At 41.7% G+C, this 14,155-nt stretch overlaps 1 protein-coding gene across 1 annotated transcript in view; it reads left to right on the forward strand.

Annotated features, from left to right (window-relative positions):
* Positions 1-5,472, forward strand: part of SLC1A2 (solute carrier family 1 member 2) — a 49,124-nt gene extending 43,652 nt beyond the window's left edge. The window contains exons 9-10 of the mRNA XM_021684742.1: positions 960-1,191; positions 4,336-5,472. Of these exons, the coding sequence (XP_021540417.1) occupies positions 960-1,191; positions 4,336-4,407 (304 nt within the window). The 3' untranslated portion in view covers positions 4,408-5,472. The remainder of the gene's footprint in view (positions 1-959; positions 1,192-4,335) is intronic.
* The last annotated feature ends 8,683 nt before the right edge of the window (positions 5,473-14,155 follow it).

Genomic DNA, 14,155 nt, shown 5'->3' on the forward strand with positions numbered 1-14,155 from the left:
AAATTCTTTCTTTTTTAGAAAAAAGATTTTGATTTTCCAGCATCCTTCTCTCTCAGACTTCGAGTATCCCATACACATGGTTAAAAGGACTCTTCACACCAATTTGTACTAATGGACAAGAGAACACAACTTACTCCTAACAACTTAGTTTTCCCAGTGCTGACTTTCTAAGAAGGAGAGTTCTAGACCATCTGGTTTTTTCAAATCAGAACTTGGGAAACAAGATTTGAGGAAGGGTTTTTCCTGACACTTCCTGATTCAAGAGGGACTCTGGAAGATTTAATTTTTTTTAGGTTACCAGAGAGAGCCTGACAAAGTGTTCTGGTTTTTCCAGGACACACAGTCACTGCACATATTGGTCAGGGAGAAAATTGTGGCTGTGTTTCTCATCCCTCAGCTGTGTCCATGTATATGTTGGTGTTGGGGGAAGAGTGAGGTGCAGAGGGAAATGCAGTGTCAGTATGAATCCTTATGAAGAGATGAATTCTCTATTACAGGAGAATTCACAGGGAGAATGAATAAGTAACGTGAGTGGAGGTAATCTGGAGTCTTTGAAGAATGGTTTAAATCAAGAGGAATTGTTGGACACAGCTCGCAGTGTCTGGAGCCTGGGTGCTAATTCTGAGATCTGAGAACAATTTCCCTCCAATTCTTCCTTCTCTCCTTTTTCTTTGTTGTTTTTTATTGGGTTTTTATCATCTATCAGACGTTCTGCTAAGCCCTTTATGTACATGATCTCATTTAATTTTCACACAAGCTGATGAGAGAAGTATGATTGTTACCTCCAATTGACCAACAAGGAAATCAAGGCTTGTAAAGATTAAGTAACTTGCCCCAGCTCAGGAAGAGGGAAAAGTAGAGCCAGAACTCAATCCCAGGTTTCTCTGGCTCTAGACCTTGACCTCTCGACCTCCATGTCACTGCTTCTTCACTAAACGTTTTCTGTTCTTTGTTCCCAGGGACAGGATGAGAACTTCAGTCAATGTTGTGGGGGACTCTTTTGGGGCTGGGATTGTCTATCACCTCTCCAAGTCTGAGCTGGATACCATTGACTCCCAGCATCGAGTGCACGAAGATATTGAAATGACCAAGACTCATTCCATTTATGATGACGTGAAGAACCACAGGGAAAGCAACTCTAATCAATGTGTCTATGCCGCACACAACTCTGTCATAGTAGATGAGTGCAAGGTACCTTTCCCATTCATGGATATTGAGACCTGTATATAATAGTGCATGCTCCGTTTCCTAAGACAAGCACAAAAATCCCTGCATGTATTATTGTCACATTTATTTCTCTGAAAGATTGTGTAACCCAAGCTTCTGTGCATCCCAGATCATCTAACTCTGTGTCTAACGTGGCAGGAAATCATCAAGTCTAACAGTGAGAGAGCCAATCAGTTGCTTGGTTCGTCCATGTGATGTAAAACAGTCATTCTGCTCCCCCCATCCAACCACTCCACAAATTTGATTGGTTTTCTTGAACATTTTTCCGAAAAATTTGGTTTCTAAGGCTTTGCTGGATTTCAAATATTCTATTCCTTGAATGAAACACCAAGAGAAATACCCAGAATCACTTCATTTACGTAGCATAACTATTCCTTCTTGCTGTGTATTACATATTGGTAAAAAATATGCCCACCCAACTTTGCACAACTATCTTTCTCTTAATTATTTTTGTGAGAAGGTGAGTTTTGAACTGGCAGTCACTTTGCTCCAAGAATGGGGAAGCTATTTCAAGTAAAGGATAACTATCCTTCAGGACAATTATCCATAGACACTACATTTCCTACAGTGGCAGCACTATCTTTCCTGAAGCATGGGTGTTCTGGACTCTTTCACAAGCTGCTGGGTGCTAAGTCTTCAAGCTTGATGGGCTCTGTCTAGCCTTCATTGTAACTAACTTGACATTTTCAAAGACAGAGTGTCATGACCAGAGTGAAGCAAACTTGGAGAAACCCTGGCAGGTGAGCAGAATCAACTCCAGGGGTTGGGTTACTAATATGGTTCCAGGCAGCAACTGAGGGCAAGCTGTACCCCATACAGATTTCTGATACCTTTTTGACTCCTGTTGACAAGATCTCATTTAATAGTTAATTTTTCCTGGGTTACTTCTGGGTCATTCCAAATATACACCATGGCTTCTGCCAGACAATTAAGGGTAACATAGAAGTGATTCTCTTTACTGGACTGTAACATAGATCCAGAAGTCTAATGGACCAGCAACAGTCTTCTGCTCATCCCCTCTATATCAGGTACATGTGTGGATGAGCCAAGGCCCTGGTACAAATTAAGGAAGGACTCACACATCAAGAGACAACTGCAAAAATTGATTGACTCAGTGAAAATGTTTCGAATTATTAGAAATTCAGATGTATCTAAAGCACATATTCCACTCTCCTGGAAAGTTAGTGTTTCCCACATCTAAACAAATGTGCTGGATTATTCCCCATCAAAATGTTAGTTTGGGTCAACAAGGGTCCATATTCCCGTGGAATGGCTTTATGTTCTATTTAACAAGTATTTATTGTGTGCCTTGTGGGGTTTAGTTGAGCACTGCCATCTCATTCCTATGACCTCCTATATTTTGATCATTCATCAAATGTTTATTGAGTGCTCATGATCTGCAAAGCCATGAAATGGGCATGGGAGGACAGCAAAGTGCATGTCTAATTTTGTAGTAAAGATAAGGCTTAAACCTTCTGGTCCATTCTCCGTCTCACTGTTTTTAAACACCAAGATGGGAGATATCAATGCTTCCTGCCAGGCTCCCTCTCCTTGCTTTTCTATTACCCAGGTGGTTGGAGGAGAGAGAGATGGGATGGACTGGGGAGTGGAGCCCCAGCTTCCTTGAACCCAGCCAGAAAAAAAACGAAATGCTAAAAAAAAAAAAAAAAGAGAGAGAGAAAGAAAGAAAGAAAGAAAAAAAGCTGCTGTCCTGGCCACTTTGGAAACACGGGCCCCAGTATTCAACCATGATGACAACACAGGGCACCACCCCCAGGTGCTGTCTGGTGTTCCAGAGGCACCTCAACGTGATTTATAATTTTGCACAGCTATTGATCTGGTTCATCACTCAAAGCCAAACAGGCACATTCAAGGTCGGAGTGAACAGGCAGCTTTCTCCGGGCAGACACTTTGTTCCTGGTGGTCTTTCCTGACAGTTCACCGAAGGGGAAACAAATTTGCTGCAGCTCTGGTCAAAATGTTAACCACTTCAAGCATCGTGGCATCGCGTTGGCCTCTTCTGTTTTCAAACTCTTTCCTTTGTCATCATAGTTTGACGTTATGCTTGAACTTTTTAATTTTAATCAGAGTAACTGCACGTGGGGTGGTCATGGCTTGTTGCATGGTCTTTCTAGAAAAATATGGGGGCTGCTGGGGATCAGAGGAGGAATGAGTAGCTTTTATTTTCACGCACCTGGTTCAGTTGTCTGTCCCTAGCACGTTATATGTGTTCCTAATGCATGCGTTTCACTTCCACTCGGGTAAGAAGAAGGTCAGATTTCTTTCAAACATTGCTGCATTTGTCATGTCTCCATATCCTAATGCTTCCATAAATCCAGTCTCTCCATTATGTGGAATATCAGTCGTGGGTTTAAGTTTGCACATGACGGTGAGGACAGACAGATGGAAGGTAAGCTAGGAAACAAGTTAGAAGTGGAGGGGTACACCTCCCGTTCGGTGTAAGGGTTCAGTTCACTTAGAGCCAGGGAAGCCCTAATATAGACAGGCTGGTGGTGATACCTGATTATGAAATGTCTGCACTGAAATCATTTAGGTATGCTTGTCACTGACCTCTGGCTTTTAATCCTTTCTTTTCTTTTTCATGCTTAAAGCCTGGATAGCTTATTTGGTATCCAGACCCTCACGATTTCTGATTTTGCAATTGGGCATGTATAAGCCGACTTGGCCTCCTTGGAACTGAACCTTCCACACGCATGTGTAGAACTAGCTGTTGAGTTCTGGGGGGTTTTCTCTGGTTGTTGGGAGTAGCACAAGGACACTGTTTTGTTAAGGACTGCATTCTTACATGATGGGTCTGTGTGTAGTTTGACACGCCCACAACCCTAAAAGCATAGTAGACGTTATCCCCCAAACAGCAAACTGTCTCTAGCTCCTCAATACTCCCCAAGGCAAATGTGGACTTTTCAATATTTACAAATCTGTGTTGAAAAGCAAGATGGGCTCCAAATCCGTTGGGAAAGAATGACATTTAAAACTAATATGGAAGTCATGTAGCGTAACTTGGATCTGGTGCTCCTCCGCATAACCCGTGGGGTGGTTTTCAGATTTGTGGCCTGTTAGCTGGATGCTGATGATAATTATTTTCAGGTGACTCTGGCAGCCAATGGAAAGTCCGCCGACTGCGGAGTTGAGGAAGAACCGTGGAAACGTGAAAAATAAGGATATGACTCTCAGCAAATTTTTGAACAAACTCCCCAGCGTATCTTATGGTAAAAAGAGAATATAAACAAGCTGTCTTTAAAAAGGAAAAAAAAGTGCACCTATTTCTGTGTTTACTTAATCTGCTAGCCAAGGCTTCGAGGATCTGTTGTGAGTCAGTGATAGGCGCGGTGCTGTGTCTTTGCCAAGTGATGCTTTGTAACTGCCTCATTTTCTCACCTGTATTATTGTCTGAACGAAGATTGCTGGAGGAATCAGTTTGAATTGAAGACACATTCTTGCCAGCTTCCCTTTGCTCTCTAAATGCAGAGCCTCGGAAGCTCTTTTCCCAGGGGACATGACTAAAGCGATGTGGTACACTCCGGGGACTTGGGATAAAGAGCAGACACTCAGTGTGTGATTCCTTCAAGTGTTCTCCGTGCTTCTGCTTTGTTATGCACAAGAGATTCTGTTAGAAGCCCCTAGACGTAATTCTCTTGAAATGTCTTGTAGAGTTTGCCCATGGGTTGATTAAAAGCAATTCCCTGTCTTCGGGAACTCAGAATCTATCTTCTGTATACTCTTTCAACTAAATATTTCAAAGAGGATGGTAGTGGGAACTGTGTTCTTCAAGGCAGCTGATTACGGAACCCACTGAGTTTCTGCTCTGCCCTATCCAGTCTGGGGAAATAATCACTGAAATTTCAAAGTAGGTTTCATAATTTGCTCTCAATTTGATAATGGATTAGGATGTAATTTGCATATGGCCGCTGTACATATTGACAAAAGTAAGAGAGCACAACCAACGTAAACTTTAACCAGATTCAAATATTCAAATTCGTTTGTGTTTGGTTTGCATTCACCTGGCATAGTGAAATCAAGTGAGATGATTTGATTGATGCTTTACTTTCTTTGTTTCAGCCGTAAAATTCTTCTTTGGACTTCTAACAAAGAAAAAAGGAGATTTTTTTAATCAGCAAATTATTTTAGTTACAGTCTCATTAACCTAGAAGGCCGAATCATTCAACTCTCCTCACACGTGGAGGACAGTTACATTGGCTGCGCCTCTTAATACCGTCTCTCGATAAAAACCAAAACATCGTCATTGATCTAACATGTAGAAAGCTTTCTGTTGTATTCTCTCAAAGCACCTAAAACTACCTATGGGGCACAGTTGAAAGCAGAGCCAATCTGCTTCCCAGTCTTCTCTTTAGTAAGGAACAGAAAACAAACGTGCAAAATCCTATAAAGGTGACATTCCCATGGCAAAGTCAAGGCAGCCTTGAGCCACGAAATGGGAGCAAATGATGGCTCCTCACAACTTCACAGATGGCGTCTTCAAGGCTGTCATGGTTTGAGGGAGTAAATAATATAAGTGGATTAGCACCGTGCCTTGTATACCATTGGCACCCAGTGAATCCTGATGATGGATTGTGCAAACTAAACTTGTCAGTTTCTCTACTATCATTTTCTGTTGAATAACTCACAGTATTTTCCTAAGGTTGTGGGCTTTGGGAGTTTGCTGGTAACTTGAACATGAATCACTGAGAAATAAGTACATTTGACTGACTGCGAGGAGCGTGTAGAACCTTGGTCCACACGTAGGAGTCAGGTGGTCATCAGAGACCAGCAGATGGGTGCTGGGGTACACACTAATAGTCGTAGGGTCCAAATGCTCTGAGAAGAGGTCATGTATATAGGCATCACATACCCTTTATTACCTATTCTTGGTGACTTTTCTCTTCCAAACCAGACACCTTTGGAACATGCAAGAGACATAAGATTCCAATTGCTTTTGTCTCTCAAACCCTTGTTATTTTTAGATAAGGATCACTGTTGAGCAGTATTAAGCAGCTTTTTGCCTTTTTTTTTTTTTAATATTATTGGTCTTCATTTTCATTAGATGGACAGTTAATTGGATCACCAAGGACGTGCTGAAATGTAGTAGTGGACAATGCATCCTTTACAGCAGATATTGTGGGTCAAGGGGACAGTTCCTGGATTTAGCTGTGAAACTGTTATGGATTGTCTTTAAGTGGTGCTCCCAAGAGCTTTTTGACGGTAGAGAGAAGGATCTAGGCAAGGCACTGAGGAGTTTGTGGGTTTCGCTGTTTAAGGCCAGCTTAGCACTTGTACACGCTGACATGTTTCTCAAAAGAGTGGTCTTGGGATCGTCTTCCCAAGACTCCGCCTCAATGTCTTCCTGCTTTGCTTTGTCTTCCTAGTTATCCTATAAATATATAAGGGGACAATGTGTTCAGAAGAAACAAGATGTACAGCTTAACAAAACAGGTTTTTCTGGTGTAGACTACCTGTAATACGTTTCACGAGAACATACTTAGGAAATCACTTTCATCTGGAAATTCACATCATATTTAAACTGAATAATCCGTCAAATTCAGGACTAACCTGAAAATCCAGGATGTATGTAGAGCTGACATATGACTGTGTTCTCTATTTTTTTAGGTCTCATTCATTCTTCTTAGGCCATGCCCATTTGGGCTTCCCTTGGCCAGCATGAGTGCCATAAACAGAACAAACAGATCCAGAGTATACCTCTAAGAACCTTTTTCTAAATAAGATACGTATAATCTTTCCGTTATATGCACAGATTTATATTAATAGGTTCAACACAGATATAAATGCTTGTAACAGTTCATTAATATTTGACGATGCATAAGTTATATACAGACACAAGAGGCCAGATCCATACACCGCAACCCATAAGGTCTGTAAGTCAGGGCTTTGGCAACACCATTTTGTTACAGACTCATTCACTCTTTTTAGGAATCCGAATCATTTTGAGAGAAAATCAACTGAACAGACTTTCATCCTCCCCTTTATAATTTTTGCCCACTGGGAAACCCAAGTAGAATTACCATTTGATTACCAACTACAATTCAATGAGCTAAATCCAGTCAGCAGGAAGAATGGCTTATCTCTCAAGCTAAGGCTTTACCTTAGGTCTTTGAGGATGTGCCTCCCGTGCAGAGCATCACAGAATCAAGGCAATCATCTAGATCATATAGATCTTCAATAAAGGTCTTCAGGTAATAAGATCTGAACCAAGTAGATGCCAGATTCAATTCTTTATTTCCTGTTGGGTGTGGAAACACAGCCCGTAGTCTCATTGCCTGAAGAAGTTACCTTGTCCCGTAAAAGAAAAGTATTAGCTTCTCCTCTGCAACTATCGGTCAGCCGAAAGAAAGGGTGCCAAATGCCTCACTCCTGGATTTAGAGTGGTGGAAACTGAGAAGGGCTTAGGGGAAATTCAGTTTATGGGGAGATGTATTCCTGGTAGGAAATATCAGGAATCCCAATGACTGAGTAGCTGGCCTCAGGTCATTTCCAACCTTGCATGGGGAAGTATGTCACTTGCAAGCATATCTAGTCAAGAAACCCTTCCGGAGTTGGATAACTCATCTACTGGCTCCCTGAAAGGAAACCCAGTCCTGCCATGTTTTTGCAAATACCATACTTCCTTTGGTTCTCAGGAGCAAACGTTATGGTACAGTGTTGTACTTTTGTCAGAATCAAGGAATCTGTCTGTGCTATAGTTTCCCATGAAATACGGCAGTAAGTGCAAATCAGTACACACATGCTCAGAGAGAATTTTTCCATGGTTCAGACTTTTGATGAGAAGGTCTTTGCAGCTCTTGCTTGGCTTGATGGCCAAAAGGGCTCAGCAGTTAAAACCCAATGGAGGTGGCTCTTCTTCCCTGCTTTTTGAGTCTTGGGGCCATACAGTTGTCTAGGTTGCTGGTATCGCTTTCCTTATTCTTCAAATAAATTCATTCCAAGGCAAGAAAAAGGACCAATGAGATTTTTTTCAGTTATTGTAATACGCACTCTTGGACTATTAGGGTCACGCTAAGTGTACACTTTGTCCCCTTCACCTATTTTGCCCATCCCCCCCCACTCACTTCTCCTCTGGCAACCAGCAGTTTGTTCTCTATATTCAAGAGTCTGGCTTTTTCATTTGCCTCTTTTTATCTTTGTTCCTTTGTTTTGTTTCTTAAATTCCACATATGAGTGAAATCATCTGGTATTTGTTTCTCTCTGATGGGCTTATTTCACTTAGCTTTATATCTCCTCTAAAGATTAAGTTTAAGCAAAGAGCCCGAAGGAATTCTGAAGTGAGAGTTTTGTACATCTAGCTGCCAGAGATTAACAGCCTCAGTATCTCTGGTACTTTCTGGCTGAAATCTAGAATAAGGGCCACCGAGTGGCAACCTGGGCAGGCGCTATACGCAGACTGTTCTCCTTAGGTGAAGCGAGTCCAAAGCTGCTCATGCTATAGTTGCTTGTGGTTTTCCCAAAAGGAAAACCCAACTGCCCACTCTTCCTTCTCCTTTCTCATTCCACCTGTCATCATTGCTGCTTAAGAGACAATTTAGTAAAAGACCACATGTTAGTGCAAGGGTTGGTTCTAGAAAAGATGACAAGGAATCTTAATTGAATACTATCTCATTTCATAGACTAACACAGTGAATTCACATAATGATGTAGGGAGGATGAGAAATAATGCCGTTGGGTACAAGAAACATTTGACTTAGACTCTGCCAGCTTTTAGCTGTATAACTTAGATAAGTCACTTTATGCCCAAGCCTCATTCCTTCCCATATGCAAAGTGAAGGGGTTGGATTAAGTGATTAAAACTCTCTTCGAGCCCTAAGGATCCATGATATTATGATCTCTGCTTTAATTTCTTTTTTTCATAAGAGGCTTACTACTATAAAGTATGACTTGCTTATATTTTAAGTCAGAGTGGCCCACAATAAGGAATAATCAATTTGGATTGTTTTTCATCCCCTTGGGGCAATATTAAATTCAAGCCTCTCTCTTCATTTGATGTTTTACAACAAGCTTGGAAGATGGCCACGTTAATCCATAGTTTGGTGTTTTGGGATACACACAGACATCCTTTGACAAAACTGCCCTTTTGCCTAACTCACTGTCTTAGTAGAAGTAGCAGTTCAGCTCAGAGAAAACTGCTGCCACAGGGGTAGGGCGAGTCCAGAGCCTCACTCAGGGCCTTAGATCATTCCCACTGTAGCAACAGAGCCCACTCCGAACCCAAAACACACAGTTTTCTGCACACCGTCCTAATTGCCAACCCAGTATGGGAATCTGGGAGTCTTTGGCAAATAAACTTGAACACTTAGGAAATTTGGTGCAAGACTTACACAGTAACAGCAACTGTCTGTCAATACCTTCCCTCCCTGCTTATACATAGACATGCACAGCCGAGCACAGGCTGAGCCTGTGGGCCAAGTCCTTTCTCTGCAGGGATATTTGAATTCATTTTCAAATGGTCGTCTTGGTTGGTTTTTATCATGGGCATCCCATCATAGCTATAGAGAAGCTCTACCTTACAAGAGTGGAGTTGTGCTGGTTATCATTCTGCCCTTCTGTGCCTGAGGGGTTTCCAGGGCAGATAAAGTGCATGGTCTGTCTGCAAGGTGCATGCCACCAGCATGGCTTTTGAACACCTTCTTGCACTCTCTGGTACTGCTGCAATGGGTCCCTGCTTTCATCCTTGCTCTGAGCCCAAACTCCTGCTAAATATGGAATAGGTTTGGTATTTACTTGATTGCCAGAGAAGCCCCACTCTTTAGGTTTGGGGAAGCAAGACATAAATGTAGGATGGAACGGACTGGGTTAGGGTCTTCATTGTTTTTGTTTGTTTGTTTGTTTTTTGAGTGCAGAAGACCCGAAGCAAGGACAGCAAGACAAAGGCTAGTTCTCCACTGACCCATAGAAGAACCTATAGACAAGCAAGAGAAGCCCACAAATTCTTACTTCATTCACTCAGATTATATCCTAAATAATTACTGATGGTTTTTTTTTTTTTTTTCCTATGTCCAGCCTGGTTTCACCTGCCTACCTCCAGACCAAGTACCCATTTTGAGATTTTTAAAGTTCTTCTGATTGTCATACAGGGCCCTTTTGCGCTGAGACTGAACCTGGCTACTGAAACAGACCCACTGCTTTGCACAGTCAACGCATGACCCAGAGCATGGGTCATCACAGGTCTCCAGTCTCTCTGGAGACACCCCCGATCCCTGGGTGAGTGTTGGAACCTAACAGCTGACTGTGACCCTTGTCATTCCCTGTGGAGACGGGGATGATGCCATCAGAGCCTTGCTCCCTCTGGGGCTCTGTTTCTCTCCATGGCAACCATTCAGCCTGCCTAGAAATGGCTGTTGCCTCTGGTAGGAGAGAAACACACACATTAGCCGAGGAAGCTGGTCTAGCACAGCTCTGAGGTTTCTCCTCCGCACAGCGAGTCCTCTGAGATGTGTGATCAGGAAGCTGGCCCGCTGGTTGCTTACTTACTACTCCAGGAGAGTAATTTTCCTTACGAGGAACTCAACCTTGGGCATCCAGATCTTTCCATAAATCACCTTAACTTCTCCCTTCTTCCTTCTCCCCCTGGGGAACCTCAGCATTGCATTCCCATGTTGCACAACACACAGATCAGATTATCTGGTCACTCTAGAGATTTGTATATAAAAGACTACTTTTGTGAGGATTTTTGTATATTGTTTTTCTATTTGTTTTCTACAGCTTAAGGAGAGAACTGGCAAACTGTGAATCTAATTTGATCTTGCTGCCAGCAGATATATTTTGGCTTCCTGGTAAGAACCGATATTACCAGGGACAATCCATTGCCCTTCCATTGCCTGGTGATCAGTATCACACCCCGCTCACAAATTCCTCCAGCCCAATCTTACGTTCTTTTTTAAACAAATCCCTGGGCTTCTTTGTTATTATTTATAAAGAGCATGAGGAAATGTTTTTATAGTCCTGGATATTATATGTTTAATATTGATTTAGCCTTTAATAATGTTATAGGTTTGTATCTATTCTTCATAAATCACAAAGAACTCAGTGTAGACTGAATTAATCTATTTAGTATCTGTAATTTTGCAGACAGATATTTTCTTATGGTATTTTCTATATAACCACATATGTAGAATTATAACTAATTAGAGCACAAGACATTTCTACAGCAACTTAGAGCTATCAGTTATTTCCTGAGCATATAACCGCATTTGAAAAATTTAAGAATCCAGTCCTTTGCAATGCAATGAACAAAATGACCATAAAGAACAAGGAATCACTTCAATCCCTTAGCTGGTTAAGATATGCATTTAAGCAATTAGTCTTTTAAACTTGAGGAATGGTGCTAATTCCTTATTCCTGACACCAAGCCTTGTTTTTCCAGCTAAGTGTTCAAATTTCACAAAAGTAAGAAGATGAAAAATAAGGTGATAAGAGTGGGATCATTTCTATATCAGAACTTCCCCTGCCTTCCCAATAATTTATGTCCAAATTGGCTTGGGAAAACCTTGAATAGCAGAGCTTGAGAGTGAGTGCTAGGAAGCAAATCAAGACAGATTTGTTGCAGTTCATTCTTGCCAAGCAAATTGGTAGTAAATGTCACATTGTTATGTGAATTGAGCACGTATTTTTAAGAAAAAGGTTATTAGTACCAGCTATGAAGCAATACTCTTAGTCACTGGGGCTGGAGGTGGGAGCTTAGAGTCACAATGAAATTGTTTAGAAGAAGCCCAGGTAGATTCTGTCCTCAGGTGAATAACAATCTATGTAATTTTCCCCAAAAGGCAAATCGGTAGCCACTGCAAAGACAAGGGGGTCTTCCTTCTGCCAAACACACTTTCTGATATGGTTGTAGGGCTAGTATTTTTGCCATGTTTTAAAAAGATAGTCAACTCCATAGAAAGTGTACTGGTATATATTTGAAGCTGTTCCTCAATAAGCAAACAGATTAGAAGTGCCCTCAACTGGCAATGATTGTATCTGTGATTTTCAAGTACAAGATAGCTGTTCAAAGCATGACGTTCTTGTGTGTATACGGTGACACTTGGTTCACGCATGAAGAACAGTGCCTATGCACTTTGTGTAGCTATAATGTAGGTATCTACGTGTAATTTCAGTGAAATTGGTGTAGAGATGTATTTTAATTTAATTTAAATGTTATTTTTGGCTATTCATCTAAATGCAGTAGACATGTCGATTGGTGTTTTGAATACCCTTCTTTTCCCTCTTAGATAACTAGTGAATCACTTCTCCTCTTCTTAAATGTGATTTAGGGGTATGTATCAGTGCAGAACTTCTCTATGAATCCTTTGTACCAATGATTGTGTGAAAGTCTGGGTGTCTAGCATCTTTGTAAATACGCAGTTCAGAGCAAGGGAGGGTTGGATGTGTGTCACGATTCTTAGTGAAAGGTCATCTGACGTCTGTCTAATGCCTGGTGATTGCAGCTGTGGAGCTTTTGATGATCTAGGCTTAGGTAGGTTTAGAATGAGGACATTTAGCTACAGCCCTCCTTTGCTTGGTGGATGGGACTCAGAGAGACAAAAGGTTAGTCTGCTTATGTGCATGCTAGCTAGCATCCTGTCCTTAGGTAAAGGTCTGCCTCTCTGGTTGCCAAATACTGATCATGATTCTCATGACTTAGAGGTTCTGAAGAACCTTGTCCCCCTTGGTTTCTCGAGTCAGGTTAACTAACTGCCATGTAGGCAAAACCCCACAGAAGCACAGTTCTGGTAGTAAACTGCACAGATGTCCATAGAAAGAGCACTAGAGGCCCAGGAATGGTCAGTATGTAGCTTTGGGGTTGCAGAAAGGCAACTGATGAAGCACAGATCCCACAGACATGAAGGCTTATGACCTCTACCTAATAGGCTCTGTGTGCGTGTTTTGAGTGACTGACGACGAGACCTAACTAATGCAAATATACACTTGCCTCCTAAAACACACATTCTGTCTAATTGTCACTACATGGAATGCTGTAGCATCGAAAGTTCCTGTAACTCCTTTCCTCCTCCGCAAGGACAGAGAAAAATGGCCACGTGCAGTTGGGGACACTGAGTGCCCCTCTCTTCTCACAAAAAGGCGTGAAGCCTGCATGATCCTGTGAGGGCACAGAGCACATTAATTTTTGGTGGCTTCTCCAATGATTGGAGTGAGGGGATACAGATGTTGGAACAGGCACATTTTTCTTGGAAAATGTGGCCTCTTCAACTCCTGTCAGATTCCAGATGGAAACCCCACTGAAAAAAAGCTAGCCTTTAGGCAGGGTTTCCTCTGGAGAGGCTTATGTGTCCAGAATGAAAGATGAGAATAATTGTTCCCCTCAACTTCACAATCCCCATCGGTCTAAAGTCATGTAGCCCAGAGCATCGATAGCACACAGGCTTTTAAAGACTAATGACTGAAGATAAAAAAAAACTTCAACTAATTTTGGGGTTATTTCTTCAATATGGTACTAGGAGATGCCTTGTTGGCAACGCACATTTGGGGTAGTTGAGATCTTTCGTTTTCACCTTGAGCTTTCTTACCATGTGGACTGATTACTGTAACATTTCATGGGTAAAATAACTGGATATTCTTTATATACTGGAAGCAATCTGTGAATCCAATATTTCACTAAGTGTTTTAACTTTTGTGTATATATCTCTCATCAATAAATGTGGATTCTGATTTCTCTTGGTCATTGCCTCTCCTTCAGTTCCCATTTTAAACTAGCGTCGCTTCCATAGTGAGGGTCTCCAGGGTTCCTTTTGGAAAAACTGTGGACTGAAAAGTACAGTGTCCAAATGAATACTTTCCAGAATGCGTAGATATATAGCGGAGTCACATCTTACCTAAAGTTAGTGAGGTGGACAAAAATGGGATGTAATCCAAATTTTCCCTGTGAATCACTTAATGTGGGCTATCTCCCAAATCTCGGGGC

Source organism: Neomonachus schauinslandi, chromosome 11, assembly GCF_002201575.2.
Source record: "Neomonachus schauinslandi chromosome 11, ASM220157v2, whole genome shotgun sequence".
NCBI classification, from domain to species: Eukaryota; Metazoa; Chordata; class Mammalia; order Carnivora; family Phocidae; genus Neomonachus; species Neomonachus schauinslandi.